This window comes from Sminthopsis crassicaudata, chromosome 4 (genome assembly GCF_048593235.1).
Source record: "Sminthopsis crassicaudata isolate SCR6 chromosome 4, ASM4859323v1, whole genome shotgun sequence".
NCBI lineage: Eukaryota > Metazoa > Chordata > Mammalia > Dasyuromorphia > Dasyuridae > Sminthopsis > Sminthopsis crassicaudata.
Window position 1 is genome coordinate 100,392,576 of NC_133620.1, and position 24,306 is coordinate 100,416,881.

At 34.6% G+C, this 24,306-nt stretch overlaps 1 protein-coding gene across 11 annotated transcripts in view; it reads left to right on the forward strand.

Annotated features, from left to right (window-relative positions):
• Positions 1-24,306, forward strand: part of MDM4 (MDM4 regulator of p53) — a 92,853-nt gene that overhangs the window by 22,466 nt on the left and 46,081 nt on the right. For 7 of the 11 annotated variants that reach the window (XR_012489067.1, XM_074308917.1, XM_074308915.1 and 4 more), the window contains exons 3-10: positions 1,988-2,062; positions 8,934-9,067; positions 9,501-9,550; positions 12,389-12,456; positions 13,186-13,285; positions 16,247-16,407; positions 17,280-17,426; positions 21,985-22,065. Coding sequence is in view for 7 of the 11 variants with exons in the window: in XM_074308917.1 (XP_074165018.1) it covers positions 1,988-2,062; positions 8,934-9,067; positions 9,501-9,550; positions 12,389-12,456; positions 13,186-13,285; positions 16,247-16,407; positions 17,280-17,426; positions 21,985-22,065 (816 nt within the window). In the remaining 4 variants the exon portion in view is untranslated. Of the gene's footprint in view, positions 1-1,987; positions 2,063-8,933; positions 9,068-9,500; positions 9,551-12,388; positions 12,457-13,185; positions 13,286-16,246; positions 16,408-17,279; positions 17,427-21,984; positions 22,066-24,306 lie in introns of those variants that run through there. The other 4 variants (XM_074308919.1, XR_012489068.1, XR_012489070.1 and 1 more) reach the window with 4 other exon arrangements.

Genomic DNA, 24,306 nt, shown 5'->3' on the forward strand with positions numbered 1-24,306 from the left:
AAAATTGTTCATGGAGCCATGACCAAATTTTGTGGGCTCTCATAATCTTGAGTTGACAACTGAAAAAAATTATATTGAATGCCAAAGAAAGAATTTGAAAATTAATGTTTTTCTGAGTGTGAAGATTATGCATAAGATATGCAGAAATTATTATAAAATAGTCTTATGTGGATTATTCAGTAAAAATTCAACGTTTTTACTTTTTTCCATCTGCAGCACTGCGTTTTGTTTATTAGTACTTCTGTGAAGTAAGTACTCAGCTCTTAAAAATAATGTTATAAGGACATCAATCATTCATTCTTGTTTATTTGGTAATTAAAGTTTAATTGAAGACCCTAAATGGGATTTATTTTGATGGCTATGTCTTTATATTCTGCTGCAAGGTATTTATACTTCGAAGGCACTGAAGTCCTTGGCAAAATTAGGATGTACTAATGATCAGTTCATCAGACTTGTCAAAGATTTGTAGTGTCATAACATCCTTCTACCACCACTGTCTCATTTTCCTGATTAATATGTTTTACCTTTTCTGTAGCTTAGTGTAGTAAATGTATTGTTGGTTATAATTTAATATTAAAAACAAATTCAGAGAAAAAGTTTTTTCCCCCAAGGCAGTTAGATTCAGGTGACTTGATTAGAGTAACACAGCTAGGAAATGTTAAGTGTCCTTCTTCCTCCCTCCTTTCCTTCCTCCTTCCCTCCTTTCCTTCCTCCTTCCCTCCCTCCCTCTCTCCTTCCCTTACTCTTACCCTCCCTCTCTCCCTCCCTCCCTTGCTCTCTCCCTCCCTCCTTTACTCTTTCCCTCCCTCCCTTACTCTTTCCCTCCCTCTCTCTCTCCCTCCTTTTCCTCCCTCCAAGCCTTCTTTCCTTTCTCCCTCCTTTCCTTCCTCCTACCCTCCCTTACTCTTCCCCTCCCTCTCTCCTCCCTCCCTTACTCTTTCCCTCCTTCTCTCCCTCCCTCCCTTACTCTTTCCCTCCCTCTCTCCTCCCTCCCTTACTCTTTCTCTCCCTCTCTCTCTCCTTTCCTGCCTCCCTTCTTTCCTTTCTCCCTCCTCTCCTCCCTCCCTTCTTTCCTTCCTCCTTCCCTCCCTCCCTCCTTCCCTTACTCTTTCCCTCCCTCTCTCCTTCCCTCCCTTACTCTTTCTTTCCTTCTCTCCCTCCCTCCTTTCCTCCTTCCCTTCTTTCCTTTCTCCCTCCTTTCCTTCCTCCTTCCCTCTCTCCCTCCTCCCTCTCTCCCTCTATCAATTTCACAGGGTTGTTGTGAAGATTAAGTGAGGTCATAGATTTAAAATACTATATAATAAATTGTTACTAAAACCAACATTATTTTCAGTGGATCAACCAAATATAACTCTTTTCCCCCCCAAAAAAATAACTCATTGATACTTTTACTATTTAGCTCATTTTGAAAAATGTTGTGTGATTTAATTTTAAAAATTATTATTATTATTATTTTTTGATCATATTTGTGATTTAATTGATCTTGGAAACTTCTTCAATTAATTTAGATTGGTATCTGCTTTGCAATTTCATCTTAAAACTGTCTGGGTGGATTGAAAAGTTAAATGTCTTGCCATGGTCATTCAGTCAATATGTATCTGAGACAAGACTGAACCTTTTTCCCCCCAAGTCTATGGTTGACTCTTTCCTGTATTTCACTACTCTCCTATCTTATTTTTAAGTTTAAAATTGATTGGCAGTCCTTTTCTTCATATGAAGGTTATGCAAAGAGACCAGAAGTATTGAATGTATAAATGTACTTAAGTGGCAAAAGTTACTTTTAAATGTATGGTTAAATGTCTTCATAGATGGTCTTGAAGGCATTAAATAAATATTATTGGTTGTTAATATAATGGGTCTATGTGAAGAAATAGTCACTAGTGTTTCTTAGGCATTTTGAGAGACTTACAAATTTGTGTATGTCTTTCAGGATATACCTGAAGTTTTAGTTAAAATATAAATAGCAAATTATATTTGTATCTATTAGGTACGACCAAAACTGCCATTGCTAAAGATTTTGCAGGCAGCAGGTGCGCAAGGTGAAATGTTCACTATGAAAGAGGTAAGCATCTAGATCTTTTGTACATTCACTTTCAGAAAAAAATAGAAGTCAACTAATTCTCTAACATTTTAAGAGTACTTCAATGGTGGAAGTCAGGAAATGAATTAGTATCTAATTCGCTTAGCAGCTCACTGTACAAACTTTTACACTATTTAGTTTGCTGTGTAGCAGATATTTTGAGGACGCATCATGAGAAAGGAAGAAGTTAAATCGAGTATTACTTTTGAGACATTGGAGTAGCAACTTCTGCTGTCTTTTAAATACTTAAGTTCAAGTTGTATTTGATTATAAATTTTTTTCTCAAGTTCTTTTTGAAGTGGGTTGTCAGCTAAATGTAAGATTCACAGTGTATTCATTTATTTTAGGATTAAAATGCAAAGTGTGTACAAGATTAAAAAATGACACTGCCACTGATTTACAGGGTATCCTGCCAGCCAGGAATTAAATGCAGTAGTTTTTCATTATAAATATGTCAGATATTCCTGCAGAACTCTGTGACTTATTTTAAACACTTATGCATTTAAATAACTTATTTAGCTTCTAAAATTTTTTTGCAAAAGCAAATTGAATACTTTTAAGTGGTTGAGGGCTTACTGTTGAAATGTTAATCAATGTTAGCAGCCCACACATAGCACAGTAAAGATCTTCCATTGAATGGGGAAAAAAAATTGTGTGGCTCTAATTTACTGAAAGATTTTGTTTTGATACAGCAAAGAGCTCTAAACAAATTGTCTTACAGAGCACATTCTTGGAGAAAGTTAATTTACCTATTGTTAGTCCAGGGGAGGGATGTGTCATTAAACTTAGGGTATTCTTTTTTTTTTTTTTTTTTAATTTTATAATTATAACTTTTTTTTTTTTTTTTTTTTTAACAGTACATATGCACGGGTAATTTTTTTACAACATTATCCCTTGCACTCCCTTCTGTTCCGAATTTTCCCCTCCTTCCCTCCACTGCCTACCCTAGATGGCAGTCATTCGACAGGGTACTCTTTTAATACTGAGTTTTGTGTTTGTCTCAAGTTTGTTGCTTCCTCATTGTACTCATTTTGTATACTGTTCTTTTGGTTCTATTAACTTCATTTAATGTATTGTATCATATTCATCCCAGGTTTCTTTGAATTCATTAGTTCTTATGCTGCAGTAATATTCTGTTTCATTCACATACCTTAATTTGTAAAGCATTTCTCAAGTTTTGGGGGCTTTTTGTTATCATGAATAATGCTATTATGATCATGTATGTACTTAGGGGTCACATTTCTTAACTTCTGTGTGATTGTCTCAGTGGAGAAATCTTTGAAGAGTGTGAACAAATAGTAACATTAATTGCATATTTCCAGATTGTTTTGATTTTATTTATTTATTGAATCAAGTTATCTCTATGGTTGAATCTTTTTTTTTTTTTTATTATAGCTTTTTATTTACCAGATATATGCATGGGCAATTTTCACCATTGACAATTGCAAAACCTTTTGTTCCAACTTTCCCCTCCTTCTCCCCACTTCCTCCCCCAGATGGCAGGTAGACCCACACATGCTAAATATGTTAAAGTATAAATTAAATACCATATATGTATACACGTCCAAACAGTTGTTTTGCTGTACAAAAAGAATCGGACTTTGAAATAGTGTACAATTAGCCTGTGAAGGAAATCCAAAATGCAGGCAGACAAAATAGAGGGATTGGGAATTCTATGTAGGGTTCACAATCATCTCCCAGAGTTCTTTCGCTGGGTGTAGCTGGTTCAGTTCATTACTGCTCTATTGGAATTGATTTGGTTCATCTCATTGTTGGACAGGGCCTTGTCCATCAGAATTGATCCTCCAGATTGTTTTTAAGGAGGATTGAATCAATCCAGAGATAGCTATAATATCAATAAATTAGCAAGTGTTCTTTTCAACAATGCATTTTCCATTCTTGTAGTATCTTTGCTAGCTTGATAGTTGAGGGCTAGGGTATGGATTAATGCTTCAGGATCTGTTTCTCTTAATAAGGATTGTGAAATTTTTTTCAAGTTTTTTTTTTTTCTTCAAATGAAGAAATATAAATTATTAGTATCCATCTGATCACTAAGGAATGGCTCTTAGTCATACATTTATGTTATTCCCTAAAGTTTTTACTTATTAGACTCTTTAATTAGAGTTTTTAAATATAGTTTTCCCCAAGTTTGCAATTTTTTTTTCTTCTCATGTTAGATGGATTGGTTTTTATTTTTGTGGAAGCTTTTTGTTTTTATATTAATTTTTTATTGTATGGTATTTTCTGTCTTGTGTTTGGTGAATTTTTTTTTCCCCTAGTGGAAGAAATATAATGGAGTAGAAAATAGTGAAGAATTTCCTTTTCTTTTTAGTTTTCTCTCTCTCTCTCTCTCTCTCTCTCTCTCTCTCTCTCTCTCTCTCTCTCTCTCTCTCTCTCTTTTTTTTCCCTGAGGTGTTTAGAGTTAAATGCTTGCCCAGGGTTACACAGCTAGGACGTGCTTAAGTATCTGAGGCCAGATTTGAACTCAAGTTCAGCCTTCTGGGTTGGTGTTCTATCTACTGCGTCACCTAGCTGTCCCGAGAATTTCTTTTTCTAGTAGAAGATAGAAATGAGTGGAGAATAGATTTTGTTTCTAATGATTATAGATTAGTTATATGAGAAAGAGAGAGAGAGAGAGAGAGAGAGAGAGAGAGAGCACTTTCTATTCTTTTCAGTAGTTGAAAAAATTATATAACTTTGCATTTTTATACATTTGGAATTTGTTGTTGCAGAAGATATAAAATACTGAACTGAAACTTGTTGGTTAGGCTTTTTTAATTGAAAAAAAAATTTCTTTCAATCACCAGTAGTTTATTTTCTTTCCTATCTCCATGTTGTCCACTACACCATTGGAAAAAAGGGGGAAAAAATTGTAGCAAATAGTCAAATAAAACACATTTTTGCTTTGACTGCATCTAAAAATATGTCTCATTCTGTATTCTGAGCCCATCATCTAATTTTCTGTCAGGAGGTGGTAGCATGCTTCATATTAAAAATCCTCTGGAATCATGTCGATCAAGAGTTTTTTTTTTTTTTTTTTAAGACTATTGTTATTTTCCTTGATCTGTATATTTTATTCTATATACAGGTCTTCCCAGGTGTCTTGGAAACATCCCCTTTTGTAATTTCTTAGGGCACAGTAATAGTCTGTTGCACTTATGCCACAATTTTCAATCATTTCCCCAATTGATAGGTATCTCCTTAGTTCCCAGTTCTTTTCTACTACAAAAAAGAGCAGCTATAAATATTTTTGTGCATACATATTTTGTACAGAATCTTTTCTTTGATATATTTGAGGTAAAGACCTAGCAGTGTTATTGTTAGGTCCAAGAATATGCAATTTTAATTATCTTTCTCGTACAGTTCCAAATTGCTTTTCAAAATGACTGAACCAGTTCACAGTTCTATGATCAGTGCATTCATGTGCTATGTGCTAATTTCTTTATTATCAGTAGTTACTTAGACACCAGATGGGATAGGAAGACCTGAATTCTAATCCTCCTGAAAATAGTAGCTCTATGACCCTGGACAAGTAATTTAACTTTTCTCCAAGTTTATGCTCTTGAATTCATCAAAATTTAGTTGCATTTGTTTGCAGGTCTTATTTAGCCTGTTCCACTGATTTTAATCCAGTGATAGATAATTTTGCCAATTGGTTGCTTTGCAATCTAAGATTAAATCTGGTGGTATTAAGCCTCTCCTTCCTTTTTTTTTTTTTTTTTTTTTTTTTTTTTTTTAATCATATCCTTGGATATTCTTAACCTTTAGTCTTAGGAATAATAAAATAATTTTTTTTATTTTATATAAACAATTTTATATAAAAATATTTTATATAAAAATAAAATTTTTATAAAAAAAGTTTTTCAGTAATTTGATTAGTAAAGTACCAAATCTAAGAGTAATTTGCATAGTATTGCAGTTTTACTATACCAGTATCTAATGTTTTTGCATTTCAAAGATTTCCAATTTTAGGTTTCTTGGAAATCAATTCCGTGGAAATTTCCTTCTTCCTCATCCCAGACTCACATTTCAATATACATTTTTCTCATGTATGAGAGAATTTCCCATTCTCACTTCAATCTTCCAATCTTGTTGCTAATAGGTAGTTTTGCATGAGTTCTTTAATGTAGGCTTTTTTTTTTTTTTTTTTTAAGAACATTTGGAAAAATCTTTTCCCTTTCAGCTCTTTAGAATAAGTAAACTTTTTTTTTTTTAATGATGTCTTATAAATTAATTGATTTTCTCCTTTCCTAGCTAGAAAGTATTAAGTGTCTGAGATCACATTTGAACTCAGGTCCACCTGACTGGCTGGTGCTCTATCCACTGCGCCACCTAGCTGCCCCCAGTTTAATATTTCTTTACTAGAAATAATAGTAAAGAGAAACCAAATTCTTAATAATTAATTATAATGATGAAGCTTTGACTCAGAAAAGAGTTGAGAAAACTCTCATTGCAGTAATGGCGAACTAGAGTGAAGTGTGGATATACTGTCAGATGAGGTCTATATGTTAGTTTTGCTGAACTGATTCTTTTTTTTTCATTTTTTTTTTTTTTAACAAGATAGAATTTGATTGGAAGAGAATTTGAGGAATGTAATCAAAAGAAGGCATCAGATAAAAAATGGAAAATAAGAAAACATTGTCTTAGCATGGTTCCTAATCTTCAGTTTTTACACCAGTTTTGTTTTAGAGTTATGGCATTCAAACTTTCAAATATAAGGACTCCTTTTGGTTAAACAGTTTTGTGAACCTTGCTCCACCTCCACATAATAGTTACATGCATGAATGAATACTGTGTTGGAGTTAGAAAGAAATCCAAATAACAATGTTAGGTCTCAAGGAATTGTGCAGATTTCTATTAACTCTGTGTCCACAGCCTCAGAGTTGGGATCCATTGCACTAAAATTTTACTGTTTGCTGTCTTGCATTTTAATGGGAAGATTAGAGGGACAAGATTGTTTGAAGTTGCTGAGAAGATCTTGCCATTTTTATTGAATCAATTCATCAACAGGCATCAGTTAAGCTCCAGTAATGTGCCTGTCATTGTAGTCGGCACAGGGCATATGAAATAGGTCTATTTCTAGAGGTTACATTCTAGAAATTTGATGAGAAAACACTTGGACGTTTACATCAACAAGAAACTGATCCAGAAGTACTAGGACCATACTGTACATCAACATTTAATGATTTTTTCTAGAATCTTTTTTCAGTGGACAGTTGCACATTGAGGCAGCAGAATAGAGCCAGGAGTCCTGGGTTATGTCAATGCACTTGTGTTCTAGTTCCTGTTCTGTCTTCAGCTTATTGTATTAAAATTATAACTGGTATAGTATTTCACTTTCAAAGTGCTTTAGGCATATGGTCCAATTTGAGCCTCATGACAAAAAAGGTACTACAGGGAGCATTATGACCATTTTCTGAATGAGGAGCATGCTTAGGTGAAGATTTGTTTATAGTCACATAGCTGTTCTTTTGAAGGAGATGAACTAAGGTCTTTCTGACTCACAAAACCCCCTCTAGAGAAACATCACTGCTTTTTCTCAGACTTTGAAGTACATTGTTCTGGATCCTCTTGTTTGCAGTCGGGTTAATATGGCTCAGCCTACCTAATTTGAAGGATTGTTGTCAGAATCAAATAGAATAATCAAGGAGAAAGTATTTTGAAAGTTAATCATTTTAATATTGTTAGACAACCTTGCCCTGCATTCTGGACTGGCTCTCTTCCTGAGAGTTACACAGTTACATAGCTTCCTTTAGTCATTTATTTTCCCTTCTCCCCTTGCTCAAGCTACTTAGTGGGGCACGTGTCTTAGAAAAAGTCACACAGTAGCATCAGTTATCCAGTGGAACGAGAGTAGCTTTAGGGAATTGTCTGTGCAGATGTCCAACATGATAAGGTAGTTTTTGACAGTTCCTTAGGCTCAGCTAAATAAATTGGAGAGGTGTATGGGCATAAATTAATTTATAATATATATATTTCATTCTGCTTATGATTGAATTGTGATAGGAGGAAAATTCTAACCAGCTGGGAATGTAAATGGACTCAATTAACAAAGCATTGTTATTGGGTTTTTGTTTTTGATTCCTGGGCAAATCACTTAATTTTTAGTTGCTTTAATTTTGTGTTACTGATTTATAGACTTAAATAAGTAGTGAGATTAATAGGATATATTGCACTTGTAATTTTATTTTGTTAATGTTCTTGTTTAAAAATTGCTTAGAAAATCTTCCCAAGTACCAAACAAGTTCAGTTAAGCAAAATGAATAAGTATGCTGACTATATTAGACAAAGTATAAGAGACATTTGTCATTTCTCTCCAGTCAAGATTTTAAAAAATTTTTTGTGTGGTAACTTTTTGATCATAGTTAATGTACTATCTTACTTTCCTTCCATTTTATTACTCAGGTGAAATGGAGCAAAATAGATTGAAGTCAAATATACTCATTTGCTAAAGATTTTTTTTTTTTTGATTGAAGCAAATGCTGTTATTTAAAGGGAGATGGTTCCATTAAAATAATCTCCATGTGTTTGAAATATAGGCAAACCTATATGTGAAATTTCATTTTATAAGGACAGAAATGAATAGGAATGAATATCAAGTCAGTATTGAATGCAAAGAGTACTATAGTAGATTCAGAGTACACAAAGCTCTCATGGAGCTCATTGCAACTAGTATTAACCATGTCCTTATACCCTGAAGTTTTATCATTGAGGTCCTCAGAAATACTGATACTGACATTTCTCAATAGATATCATTTATCAATTTTTTATTTTATTATTATTTTTTTTAATAAAAGTTGAGTTGTAGGTAGTAGCTGGATAAATGTTGTTTTACTGTTTTGTCCCCATGCAGGTCATGCATTATCTAGGCCAATATATAATGGTGAAGCAGCTTTATGATCAGCAGGAGCAGCACATGGTATATTGTGGTGGAGATCTTCTAGGAGAACTACTAGGACTTCAGAGCTTTTCTGTGAAAGATCCAAGGTAAGAAGAATAAAAGTTTGTTTCTTGTGGTTTGCGCACAGCTACGCGTGATTTGTGGTCCTTTATTCACAAGCCAGTAGTAGCTGAGAAGTCCAAATTCTTTTTTCCCTGTGTAGTAATATCTACCCATTCTGAATCCATCTTACCTTAGAATGCAATGGGAATTTGCTTAATTAGAATTTAAAACTACAAAGCAAGAACTAATTCTTCCATGAAATTAATCTTTAAGTTGGCAAGCTACAGGAATAAGATCTATTAGTTTCTCTTATAGATCTGTTTCTTCATCAGTTAAATATAAATAATATTGCAGCACCTCCTTGCCACATTTGGAGACAAATAAGAGCATTTATTAAAAAACACTTCAAGTTCTTAGAATTGTAGATATGAGTGACCACATTTTTTCCCTTTAATGTTTTCCTTCATCTCATAACAGCCCGCTATATGACATGCTGAGAAAGAATCTGGTTACTGCAACTGTCACAGGTATGTCCATCCTCTTTTATCAGAATATACATATATATATATACACTCACATATGTATATATACATAGTACAGTAGTGATTTGATTAGAGCAAGTAATAGGAAAGGAAGAATATGAATGAAATTATATGGGAATAATTAGAAAGGACATATCACTTTTAAAAATGTTATTGCCATGTATTCAAGCGCCAGTTTTTTTTTTTTTTAATGGTTTTTTTACTCTTTCAATGTAGTTGATAAAAGTATTTGCAGGAACTCTTGTGTGTGTGTCTGTGTGTGTGTGTGTGTATGTATGTATGTGTGTGAGAGAGAGAGATTGAGAGAAATTCACACACACTTCGACTATATTTGTTAAGAAATGGTGAGGTCCTAGGGTTGAATAAGTGAATCAGACATACTTAAGAACCGGGGCTGTGTATTTTATCATTTTTAGGTATGTATAATGTACAGAACATTTTATTAACCCTATATCCCTAGATTTTAACCTATTTGAGCTGGTCTCAAATTAAGAAACTGAAGATTTTTGAAACCTTGTCCTCTTAAAAAATGTAGCCCAGTTGTGTTAATCCTTGAAATTGTGTCTTGCTTTGATAGTTTGTAGCAATAATTGGTGGTCATCCATCCCCAATAATTGTGCTTAGAAATAAGGGAAAACACTCTTTCAAATCTAAATGTGTGAATTTTAATTCTTGATTTATTGGACTCACTGGGTCATTTCTCAAAATTCAGGAAAAGCTTGTATGAAATGTTCACATTATTGAAATTTAATTATTTGTGCCATAACTTAGCATTTCCAGCTGTAGGATCTATATTTTTTTGAGCAGTAATGGGGGAAAATATAGCAATAAATTGCTTATACTTCAGCAGATATCCTGGAAATCAATAAACTTAGTGTCTAATAATTGAATTATAATGGTACAAAATTCATATGTCTCTATCTCTTGATCTGTCTCCCTTCCCTTCTTCCCCCCCACACGTATGTGTTTAAAGTCCTCTTATTTCTTTACTTCATTTGTTACACCGATTTTGCAGGAATTAACTTGCCATAAATGCGGTCAATAAATAATCATTTCTTCTGATGACAGAATTTGCCCCCAAATGTTTTTGTGAATGCCCTTTTAATTGCAATTGCACTTCTGGAATATTTCTTTGGCTATCTCTGTTGCCTTAAATGAATTGGATATTGCATTTTCCATTAGTAAAGGAAATCTTTTTGTTCCTTCCTTTACCTCCACAGCTCTAATGAAGCACATTTCACCTCCTGGGATATATATATAGTTGTTGTTTTGATCAAAGGGAATGCTATTATTTTAAAGAAATTATTCCATTTTTCTGTGTGTTTGAGTAGGATAATAAAAGGAAATAGGTGTGGCAGATATGGCATTTATTTGATATCTCCACTCTTTGCATTAGTTTTCCACAGGTGATTTCTACTTTTTGTTCTTTCAATTGTTTTAACATGAATAAGTAGCTATTTTGGAGTTGTATATTTGGAGTTGTAAGTTCCTTACGAGCTTGGTACCCTAACTTGAACTTTTTTGTTTTAAAGATAAGAGTTTGCATTAGCAAAATTTTTCTAAAAAAAAAAATCACATTTGTGTTTTGACACTTTCATCTCTTTAAACATGTTTTAACCTATAAAGCAGGTTTTCTTTGGAGTTTTCTGCTTTTTACCAACAGCTGTATTGTCAGCTGAGTTAAGATTAAAAGATCTTTTTACTTTCTTTGGCTGCCCTTAAGTAAGTAAAGTTGTCAGTGATTGTGTGAGTGGAATTAAGGAGGATCTATATGACTGGGCTAACTCAGGTCTATCTACATATGTCTGCTTAGCAAGTACTCCTGGGTAGTATCTTCATAGTATCCTAACTTTAGAGATGGTAGCGGCCATAGAGGCCATTTAGTCCTGGCCCCCCTTATTTTATAGGTGAGGAAATGAAATGATTTGCTTAAAATAATGGTAAGCAGGCATTAGAGGTGAGATCTGAACCTAGGATCTTTGACTTCAGAACCAATATTATTTCTCTGATGATTGCTTTCTTGCTGCTATCTTGCTTGACTTTATTTCCATCTCCTTTTGTGCTTGTAAAATTTCCAATTGTTGGAGTCTTTGAAATACATTTCTCCTTTGGAATAATTTAGTTCTCAAACAGTAATCTCACTAAGGCTATGATTTATTCACCTTGATAGTGCTTTCAACTGCTTACTCTGCCCTTTTTTTGAGTGTACATAGTGACCAGGATAATTAATACTTGTCTTAAACCCCTATAATCTTACATCAAGTCAAGAATCCTGTCAAATAACCCTGATACTCATAGGTGGGATAAGTGTGCTTATTTGTTTTAAAGGAAGTGGAGAGATTTTTTTTTTTTTAAATTTCTTGTAGACCTTTACAGATGTGACAGTTGGATTTTAAAAAATACGAGACCACATGTGAAGAAGCTCTTAGTTTTCCATTACATCTTATTTAAAGAGTTCTATTTATGATTGTAACCATGTTTTCAAAATTTCTTACAGAAATTTGGAAACTTATTGTAGAAGAACACTTGTAGCCATCTTGCTTAAATAAAGGGATTTTTTTTTCACCTCTTCCTTCTCTGTCCCTCTCTCCCCCCCAAAAAAAATTATAATTTATCACTTCATTTTTAACCAGGCCTATCTGGACCTAGCTTCGTCTTTGATTCTTTTCTCCTTGCTAATGAGAGCATTATGCAGTCATCATGAAGGCCTATACTTGTAGGGGCCAAGTCTGACTACAGGATTGCTTGTTGAGGTCCTTTTTGTGTGGAAAGAATGGTTATTACCAGGGAAGGTTTTTTCCTTTTGTTTTACTTACTATCTAGATGCTGCACAGACTCTCGCTCTCGCACAGGATCAGAGTATGGATATTCCAAGCCGAGATCAACTGAAGGTAAAATCACCAACTGGTGACTTCTTTTGTTGTACAGAGTGGCCCCTTCTCTGTACCTCTGGATCTTGGGCTCCCAAAACCTTTCTTCCTTATGGTCCAAACTTGACAGTAGAAGTTTTTGGGAGTCTATAGACCAAGGACAGAGTGAACCTTCTCTGTTCTGCCCATAACAGAGTTCCAGTCTCTGAGTTTTTCTTGGGATGTAGCACTTCTTATCTTTATTCCTTCCAGTTTACACTTTCTTTTGAATTTGTGTATGTGTGTATGCGCATGTGTTCTGAGCAAACTGTTTTACTGGAATTGAAACATTTTCTATGCAAATAAGTACCAGTCAGGCAGTTTCTTGTGGTTTGCCCACAGAAGCTGTCACCCTAATCTTGCTTTTGTGTTCATTGAACCAGTCTGCTAGGAGATACTTCCTTTATTTTAGCAGTAGGCTAGAAGGAGGCCAAGTGCTGACAGGTTGCTCAAAATGACAGATTTTGGCCTCTTGTTCAGCTGAGGTTTTCCTCAGGTTTGTGACCTCCCTGCTCCACTCAGGATGGGATTAGGGAACATTACTGACTTTCTGAAATTAGGTGAGTGTTGTTTTACTTCAATGTTCACTTTCTTGTGCATAACCCATTGTGTTGCACTTTCACTGGTTACTCAGAATGGAACTGCTACATCCCCTTGGCCCAAACTAGTCTACCATACTCATTGGGTGGTTTTCTCCTTTCTTTCATTTAGCAAGGTACAGAGGAAACTTCGAACCCCAGGAATGGACCTGAAGAAGGTGATGTTCCTGCTTTGGCTACCTCACAGCATAAATGCAGAAATCCAAGATCAGGTGAGCATTCAGTTAAAGCAATGGAGACTCTTGTTGTGGACTACAAAAATGACCTCTGATAAAAATCTTTTTCAGTACTATGGTGTACCTCTGGGTTCTGGAAAACTGTTAGCAGATCACAAGTTCTGGCAGGTACTGCCAAACTGGGAAGACTTGGCAGACGAGGTCTTTGATAAAGATTGATTTAGATAAGTCTTGAAAAATGTATAAGTTGAGGAATTTTTCAACCATAGCAATTCTTGAAGATAATCTCCTAAGTCACAGAATGGTTATAATTTGCTTCATTGAAGGGTGTACCTTTATTAATGACGCTCTGGGTCCTTGCATCATTTAAGTAGAAGAACTAAAATAATTCTCTTCCATACTATAGACATTTACTGTAGTGAATTAATACTATTCTAGAAGCTTTCATTGATTAAGTTGTAAGTGCTTTATTAATTTAGTTTTCCCAAAATGCTCAAATCTTAGGGTATGTCATTGTCTCTTTGTGAGTCTTTGAAACAGCATCCTTTTAAAACTTCTCTTATAGTTTAGAGCCATTTATATTAAAAGGGGGCTAGGGTGTTCTGTATTCTGCTTTTAAATTGATTTTTATTAGGATTTTGGGATGAAAAGAGAAAGAAATGTTATCCTACAAATTGTAGTTTCTCATTCATTTATTCATGGGTCACCAACTGAATTTTCTTTCTCTATTTGACTTAAGACTGCAGCCATTTTATGACTTCAGAATCAGCCTTCTGTTTGCATTTTGTCCCTATATTTGATCAGATTAGATTTTTGACTTGTCTAATGAAAGGGAATGCTAATTGTCAGGTAGATTAAAATTTATGGAGCTAAACAAGGGTTGAGACTGAGATTTTTGTTTCTCTGATCTTTGATTATAATCAAATAACATTGCTATAACATTGTATGTATAGTTAGAAAAACCCAGATTAAGTAAACTAGGATATGGAAACCAAATAAAAATCTGCATTATGTTAAATAGTCTTTCAGAGTCATAATTGTGTGTGCAAAGATTTACAGAATCATAACTATACATGGAAAGTATTTTATATTATATAGGGTTCCTGGTCCAGGTACTTGGTCTCATAAATACACACTTGGAGAAAATGACAATTTAAACTCAAATAATGCATCTGTCATTAAATAACATCACCAAAATATTAAAGACCTTCCCAGAGGAAATTTTGAATGTTCAAATTAAAAAAAATTTTTGTACAGATTATATGTGAATATAAGCTGAATTGTGTATGAGCCTTGAAATCTTATCCTATAAGTCCTATCTGGAGTTTTTGGAATGGAATTTTAAATGTATGGTCTTAAAGCAGTTTACTTTTTAGATACATCTTTTATGATGCATACACTTTAAAGAGGATGTTTGAAGCCTAAAGAAACTTAATTTGGTCATGCTGCATATCTGGGAATGTTTGTTTTGCCATCCCTCAGCTTACACCCTCTGAGAGTAGGGGCAAGTGGCCTGATAATTGGGACAAATGTGAAGTTCAAGAGAAAAGGATAATTTATTTTGCATCTCTCAGAACAGGTACCCTTAGAATGGACTGTGAAATTTGTGTATATGAGGAAGATAATTAATACAGCATAGTCTTAGTAGCTATCTTTGACTTGATACTTATCTTTGACTAATATCTTTGACTGAAGTCTCTAAGGAGCAACCAAACTTCATAAAGTCATTTTTAAGCTTAGTGATGCCTGTTAACTAAGTGACTAACATAATTTTTGTGTACACAGTTCTTTCTGTAAATTCATGCTACAAAAATTTGAAAGAAAAATGCATTCCAAAAAACCTCAAAACCCACATAGGTTAATTTTACTGTCCAGTACTGTGCTTTCTTTCTACTTGTGCCCCTCAGCTCTGTGTTCCATGACTCCCCTCTACCTTTTCCCTTCCTTAAAAACAAAAACCAAAAAACTCAGGGAAAAGGCTTCCATGGGACCTGAGAGGGACCCTACCTTGAGGTCTTATGTTGGGATTGGGGTACTGTGTGTCTCCCCAGCCATTTTGTGTTAACCTGTCCCCTCTCCTATGTCTTTGTCCAACTTCTATGTGTCTGCCTCCCCATGTGTTTTTTCTCTTGGTTTCCCTACATATGTGTCCCCGGCCTCTTGCTTCTTTGTCCCTCACACGGCCTTGAGCTGTATGCCTACTCCCCTCTATCCAAGAGCATCTGGTCCTCTTCCTCCTTTCCCCACATCCATTCACATTATGTAAAAAATGCTTTACAATAGGTCTACCTTGTTTCATTAGTGACTTATTGGAGTGTCAGTTTGCTATTAGCAATAATTTATCTTTATGTAGTTTTTCAGAATTGCAATGTTCTTTCATATATTAATACATAATCTCTTTTAATCTTATAATAACTGAATTTTTAACTTATTTTACTTCAAAAAACAAAAGCTCAGAAAAATTTTAATTTAATCAAAGTCCATGGCTACTACATAATGGAGACAGGATTTGAATGCAAGTGTTCTAACACCGGAATGAGTCATATGCTCTCTCCCTTGTGCCATAGAGGGAGTGCTAGTGAAGGCTTAGGAGTCACTTAAGGGCGATATAAGCAGCTTAGGGCATTAGCAAAGGCAAAGGGGAAAAAAGAGTATGGGAAAGGAGAAGTTTTGTTGGTTTTTTTTGTTTTTGTTTTTTAAGTAGGGTATAAAAAATTGGGAATGTAGAGAAGCAAAAAAAATGATTAGGAATGTTAGTATTATAAATTGCCTACCTATGACTTAAAGGTAAGAGCTTTGAATAGGGAGTTGAAAGCAACTATTATTAAATTGCTGCTCTATCATTAAATTGTTGATGACCAGGAGCAGATCATTTAATGAGTATCTTATCTAAACCCACCTTGTACAGAAATTGTGGGGATTATTAAATAATGTTGGTTCTTCAGTTTCATATACATAGATGGCATATTCATTGTCGTTCTCATCCTGCTTCTATAGATGAAGACTTGATAGAAAATTTAACCCCGAACAAGTCACCTAAGTTAGACCTTGTGTTCGAGGAATGGGATGTAGCTGGCCTGCCTTGGTGGTTCTTAGGCAACTTGAGAAACAACTACACACCTAGAAGTAATGGCTCAACTGACTTACAGACAAATCAGGTAAATGCCTGTCAAATAGGGATTGGGCTTTTTCAGGGTGGTTTGTGGTTCAAGTGAGAGAATGAAATTTATTTCTATTTTGCTTTTGCTAGTAGCATGTATTTGTTGTTTTCTGTTAGAGAATACGATAGCCCAGATACATAGATACATTAAACTCCTCAAAGGTGTAGGGGAAAGAATAAGACATCAAACATCTATCAATAGATACAGAAGTAAAATACTCCATGGAGAAAGCTAAACATTTGACTTGATTTCGGTAATTAGATTATTTGTGCTCTTCAATCTTCTAAGAGTTCAGAAAATAAGTGTCAAGGGCACAGGGCTTTGGGAGCCTTCATTATTTACTCCCATTGTTTCATCAGTAAACTTAATTGATCATTAAAGGAATAAAAGTAACAAAGTCACTTGAATGGTTTCCATCTTTTTGCAGTGCTGTTTGTGAGAGGAAGTTTTTTTGTTAAGCAAATATTTTAAGTCTTTGAAATTGTTTTTCTAGTTTTGATGGCAGCAGTCTCAGTGAAACAAATTGAGGTCAGGATCAACTCCATAGGACAATATCAACACTGAATTTATCAAATGCTTGTCAGTGTGAGAATTTATTCGGTTATTGGAAAATTCTGTTCCATGGAGAATTTATTCTGTTACTGTTACTGTGTAGAATTCATTTCTTTCATCCTTTGAATACTTCCTTTGGCTAATACAAGGATGCTTAGTAGGTGGTTAATTCATTTGTTGAATTATTGGTCAGTGAGGAAAACCAGAAGTTTTAAGCAGAAGTTGTATTGTAATTTGAGGTAGGTAATCTCACTGATGGACTTCTGACTTAATACTCAACATTTATTTTCATCCACTTTCACCTTCTTATTCTTTAGGACATAGATACTGCCATTGTTTCAGATACTACAGATGATTTGTGGTTTTTGAATGAGTCAGGATCGGAGCAGCTAAATGTTGCAGTAAAAGTTGAAGCTACTGATACTGAACAAGCAAGTGAAGGAGGGAAAGAGAGTGATAAAAAGGTTTGTCCTAGAAAATTATCTTTTTAATCACATGATGCACATTTTGAAAATAAGCTTTCTCAAATCATGAGCCATGTCTTAAACTACTTTGTCTCTCCAGAGCCTAGTGTTTTTACACATAATAAGTAGGTCCTCACCTAGTTGTTTATTGATGGTTTACTTACACAATATCCTCTCATTACTCAATTTTCCTTTTTCCCATCTCTCAGAAGGTAAACTTTAAAAAAATTTCATAGTTTACCTATCTTCATCTTACTGTACAATCTTCTACAAGCTGAAATTGGGTCTAGAAAGCAACAATTTCACCTGTCTCTGCTTACCTATTTTCTTCTGGAAATTTAGTTAAATCATTGTACAGAGCATAGTAAGGCAGCCGAATAGACTTTTAAGTAGTAATAGGTATTTTTTTGTATTAGAGTTTAAACATTCTCCAGCTGTATTAAAAGAAAAGATCCAGTTACAGTCATGCCCCATATATATATATATATATATGTAACATTTCATTTATTTGCTTTTTAAAATGGTTTTAACAGGAATTCAGATTTGTGGAAGATAGTCCTTTGTGTAGATGCTTGTGTTCTTAGCCTGTTGAAATGGAAATATGCAAAAGAACATAGAGATGTTTATGATAAGGAGAGAAAATTTTCATGGGATTAAATGCAAGCTTTGATAGTTGTATGTCTTTTTGGAAAAGTATTCCTAATACTGACATTCTGATCTTTGTGAATTCTGAATTGGAGCTGTTTTATAGTATTATAAACTACTATAAACTATTTTTTAATCTGACAGAAACTTTTTTAGTTGGGATCAGGAATTAGGGAGAAAAATAAAATTTTGTTGGCAGCACCTTTTTTTTTTTTTTAATGATTGTATGTAAACAAGAAAAATCAAAACCATAAAAAGTAAAGAAATGTATTTATAAGTGTGTGTGGAGTCACACATATTACCCCCACACATAGATGGCCCCTTCTGAATTTGACTGCAGGTCCATTGAGTTGAAGACGGTGTAAATGCTGTTCAGATTTTGGGATAAAATGAAAAATTCTGGATTTAGGGTCAAATGGATCTGGCTTTTTTGTAATTTTGAATTCTATCTTTATAAGTTACCATTCTATCTCTTCAGGTACCTTTTCTTTCTTAAACCTGTTCTTTATCCTCATGCCAGCCCCTGCTATGGCTTTGCTTTCCTTCTTCCCAGTTTTCTCTTAGTTCACTGGATGAACTAGGTCAGCTCTCTTTCTTGAGTTCTGAATGTCTGTGTTCTATCTAGTGCTCTTTCTGCCAGATCCAGTCCTGAATTATTCTTCACCATCTTCTACCTTTGTTCATTCTAAAGTGCTACTGAATGGAGCCTAGGTAGGGGAAGGCGAACTGTGCTGCCTGGTACATTAGAAATTGGTTGTTTAGTCTCAGCTGGACTTTCATTGCAGGAGGATGGGGTGTTTACTTCTTCCTAATTGATTTTCTGTCCTACTTTTCCTTCTCTTCTCAAGCCTCATGTCATCCCACCACTTTCTTGGTTGAGAGACTGCCATTCATTTTGAACTCTTCCTCCTTTTTTTTTTTTTTATCTTTAAAATCCTTAACATAATTCCCATTCTTTTTTTATACTCCAGTCTCTGTTGAAGAGGTGACTTTTCTTTTCATTCACCAAGGCAAATGAATCCCTATCTCTGCATTTTTGATCCTCTCCCCTTCATCATCTTCATGCATTTTTGATCCTCTCCCCTTCATGATCTTCAGTAGAGTACTCAAAATATTCTTTATCTCTTCTCTAGTTTTTATGCTTTCCCTATCTATTTTCCCTGCTGCCTGCAGCATAGCTGTCTTCCATTCCTTTTTTTTTTTAAGTTTATTTTTTGTTACATTTCAAGTTCCAGTTCCTTTTTCTTCCCTTCCCACCCCTGAAAAAGAAAAAAGTCATCATTGAATGTACACACACACACACACACACACACACACCATGAGTGTAAAAACATACTATGAAATTTCTATTTATCAGTTCTTTCTCTGGGATGGTTAGCATCGTCCTTCATAGGTCCTTTGTACATTTGAATATGATTTTATTCAGTTATTCTTCAAACAATATTGCTGTCACCATCTTCTTTGTCACCACAAAAAGAACTGCTGTAAATATTTTAGAACATTTAGCTTCTTTTCCTTTTTTCCCCTCATCACTTTGGATCCATATTACCTATGGAAAAGTTACTCTTCGGTCAAAGGATATATACAGTTTTATAGCTTTTGGACATAATTGTTCTCAAATGGTTAGATTAGTTGATGATTCAAACTAAAGTGTTTTAGTGTCTCAGTTTTTCCATATCTCTCCAGTACTTGTTTTTGTCTTCTATCATTGTAAACAATCTGAGAGGTATGAGATGGTATTTCAAAAGTTATTTTAATTTGCATTTCTCTAATCAGTAAGGATTTAGAGTATTTTTAATATGACTATATATAACTTTGATTTCATCTTCCAAAAACTGCCTGTTCATATCCTTTGACCATTTATCAATTGGGGAAATGACTCATATTTGTATAATTAGAGTTCTTTGTTTTTGAGATATGAGACCTTTATCTGAGAAACTGTCTATAAACCTTTTTTCCCATATTTTTGCTTTCCTTTTAAACTTGACTACATTGGGTTTTTTTGTACAAACCTTTTTTAATTTAACATTATCAAAATTATCCATTTTACATTCTTAAACAACAACCAAAAAAAAAAATCTCACTAGATGTAACCATTCCTCTGGTTATCTCTTAGAAAAAGTTATCTTCATATACTTCAAACGTTGTCACATCTACCATTTAAATTGCTCATTTCATTTCTCAACATTTGTCAGTGTGGCTTTTTTACCTCATCACTTCCCTGATGACTTTTCCAAAGTCACCACCACATGGATGTAGCAGAGGAAGACCTGTTATCTGGTGGTCCGTCCTCGGTCCTCATCCCACTCATGCATCATTCAGCGCTTTTGGCATCTCCTCCCAGAAACTCTCTTCTTTCTAGGCTTTGTAACACTCCCTTCCCGGGCTTCTCTCCCTCCTTTCCTCATTCTCCTTGGCCAGGTTATCATCCTCTTAACTGAATTTTCCTGAAGGATCTTCCTGAGGTCCCTTCTGTTGCCTCTGTCCTCTCATTAAGGGAACTCATCACATCATAATCCCCTCCCCATACAGGTGACGAATAGGTCTCGAAAGGCAGCATGTGTTTCTTGAGTTCCAGGCCCACATTAGCAAATACCAGAGAAATTTTCATACTGGATTTATCGTCATCTCCAGCTCAGGTTGTCTAAAACATAACTTAGCTCTTTCTTTTCTTTCTCTCCAACCCAACCCCAGTCCCAACCTTCTGTCTTCCACATAGCCACTAAATTGATTCTTCTTAGTTATTTATCTGAGCCTGTCACTCCCCTGCTCAGTTATCTCTTGTGCCTCCCTTGTATCTCAAAAATGTAGGCTCTTTCCTTTGGCATTAATGGTTTTTTAATCTATCTTTTCAACTTTGTTGCACACTATTTTATCCTCTTTATTTATCCTCTTGTACAAGCTGTTTTTTTATTCCTCATCTATGATATTCCCAGGTTCATTTTCATATCTTTGTATGGATTGCCCTCTGTACATGAAATGTCTTCTCTGACCCTGACCTATTAGAATCTCTAGTTTCCTTCAATATTCCCCTCAATTTTTCTGCCTGATCTTGGCTACTAGCTGATTCTTTTCCAAATTACTATGTAATTTTTATATGTTTATATATGTGCCCTCTGTCTCTTCTCCTCCTCCTCCCCCCAACAGAGTGCCTGCTCCTTGATGTCAGGGACTACTTGACTTTTGTTTCCACATAGTTCCTGGAACAGAGATGCTTATTTGATGCTTGTTGGTACAACCAACTGGGTACAATCAGTGTTCCCATTTAGTAATACATCCATCATTCTTAGTTTCAGTTTCCTTTTTTGTAAAATAGAAGTTAGATTAGGTGACTCCAGATTCCATCCGGTTCTAAATCTAGGTTTGAATGTTAACGTGATAATGATAATATTAGTTTTCATAAGATAAAAAGTTTTTGCAGTAGAAAAAATCACTGGATGGTTGCTTTTGTGAGTTTTTGCTATTGCCAGGTTGCTATAAGCATCTTTTCATAAGAAAGCCAGTATACTGAAGATTTGTCAGACTTTTCTATTTGAAAAGTGAGTTAAAGAAAACAGCTATTTCTCTTTAGATTCTAAGTTCAGAATATTAGGGGGGTGGTGTCTCTTGCCTTTGAAATTACAGGTCATCTGTTAGTGAACATTAGGATGCCTCTTTTCTGTTTTATGTAAAGGGACAAACTTTTCCTGCCATCTATCTTGGATAGCTGGGGGAATATCTGGGTCCTGTTCAGCTGTTGAGAAACCAACAGGGGGTGTTCAGAGCCTCATCTTAGAATGCTATCCAAGCTGTTCCCTTGGTAGTGCTAGTGATGAAAACAGTATGTGCAATTTAGATGTCATTCTGTTCTGTGCCACAAGCTAATATCTGTGCAAATCTTGCTAATGTAAAACCATTAATTTTTAATTCCCAGTTGATTGAAGTTAGGATTTTTGATGACCTTGAGGACTCTCAATGCTTAAGCGATGATACAGATACAGAAGTTACCTCTGAGGTAGGATACTTTTTATTAAAATATCTACTTGCACAGTTTGTGTTTTCAAAATTTGTGTATCCAGAATTTGGTTTTGGATGAAGTATATATATTTGTACTGTCTCTTTTATTCATTATTTCTGCTTGACTACTTAGTGGAAGAGTCAAGAGCTACTGGTGCATCTTTAAATACTGTTGGAGATTTGTATTGATCTTTGTAAAAATAAGGGAATGCATTTGATTTCATCTTCTTACCTAGATGTATATATAGAGTCACTGTGTCATTAAATGGCTGGTCTGTACCTTTGTTGCTTTTATTTTTTTTCCTAAGGCTGTTTTAGGAGGAAAATAGAGAGCCATTCAGCCTATAAACTATGTTTATAGTATATAAATATATAGTATATAAACCTATACTATGTTTATATAATTTTCTATAAAGAGACTTCTTTATCATATTGTTACTGGGAATCCTTAGAACATTTAAAATATTAAATATTCTTTTAATGAGTAGGAGTAGAAGTAAGTAGAATGAACAAGAGGAAAGTTAAAATATTTTTTTTAAATGAACAAATATGTAGCTTCATGAGGAGAATCATTAATGAAATTTTGGGAAGTGTACGTAGTTTCCCTCACCTCTTCATAATCCAGGATCATACTTAAACCTTACTTCTTCCTTGTCTGGATATTGTTTAGACAGTTTCTCTAGATACCCTGTACTCTTAACATGGGAAGGAGAGAGCAGACCTGAGGAAGAAGAGGTATGGAAAAGTAGTTTTCACAGTACTCCCAGTTTACTGCTCTATTTATAGTTTATATAGGACAATGGAAAAGAGTTAGGAAGAAAACAATAAATAAAAAGGATATTTGAGATTAACTGGGAATTTTAATTATCTGATTGACCCATTGAGTATAAACACATAACATTAGCAGTTGATCACATACAAAGGAATAATGAGAAACCCAAGTTCTTAACCATTTTGAATAAGTTTTTCATGGCCACTTATTAGACTTCTGCTGGAAACTAGGGTTAAATCACTTATTAAGTTAATGATTTTGAGGAAAAAAAAGGTTTGCAAAATATTTTCTTGGTTTGAGTTTTGACAGATTCTCTCCTTTCTGAGGAATTTATAATATTTTTATTTAGGATTTGTACCTCTTAATTTCAGCATGAGACTTTTAAAATTTGAGGATATCTACAACATATAGAATGTTCCCAGATATTACATTGTCATCTTAAGCTATTAATGTTTAACTTTTGGGAGATTCTTAGAAAAGCTCTCATCATATATCCAAATGTTTTGTACCTTATTGTTTAAAGAATATTCTATTTTTTTATTGGGATTGCTTCAGCTTTAATTAAGGTAACTGAATTGTAGTTCTTTAGTAGCTATTGGTATCAGCAAGGGAATAATCAAGGTGGTAGTATATTAAATAATTTAACTATGTCAATGCAATTAAATTATTCTTATATTAAGTACTTTTGACTTGCTCTGGCTACCCTTAATGGAAGGCATCTCAAATTCAGTCACTCAGTATTTCTGATTGCGTTGTAAAGGAAAAAGAGGAATTATAAAATCAGCATACAAAGATCCAGGTCCCTTTAAGTTTAAGAATCCTTTTATATAGGGGCAGCTAGGTGGCTCAGTGGATAGAGCACCAACCTTGAATTCAGGAGGACCCTGGTCTCAAATCTGGTCTCAGACACTTGACACTTCCTAGCTGTGTGACCCTGGGCAAATCACTTAATCCCAGACTCAGGAAAAAAAAAAAAGAATCCTTTTATATAAGGTGCTATTGAAGAAAACATCACAAATAAGTGAATTTTATCATACTAAGAATAGGTAAGATTTATATAATGTTTACTATAGTATGAGTACCAACCATTGTGCTGAGCCCTGGGGATACAGAAAAAAGACATGCTGCCCTCAAGGAACTTACAATCTAATGGATAATAGTAAGTTAGAATTTATAGAGCACTTACTATATGCCAAGCACTCAAAGCAAGTACTTTATTATTACTATCTTATTCAACTCTGTAAGGCAGGCACTATTATTATCCCCACTTTACAGATGGGGAAACAGAAGCTAACAGTGGCTTTCCCAGGGTCACATAGACAGGGTCTTCCTGTCTCCTGGCTGGGAACTTATCTCTTGCCCCACTGGCCAGGGTTTGCCAAACCTTGGGGTTAGGGTCATCTTATTTTTTCACTGATTTTAAGAGAGATTAAGAAGTTTGAGTCGTCTTGTGCCTTTACCTTAGGT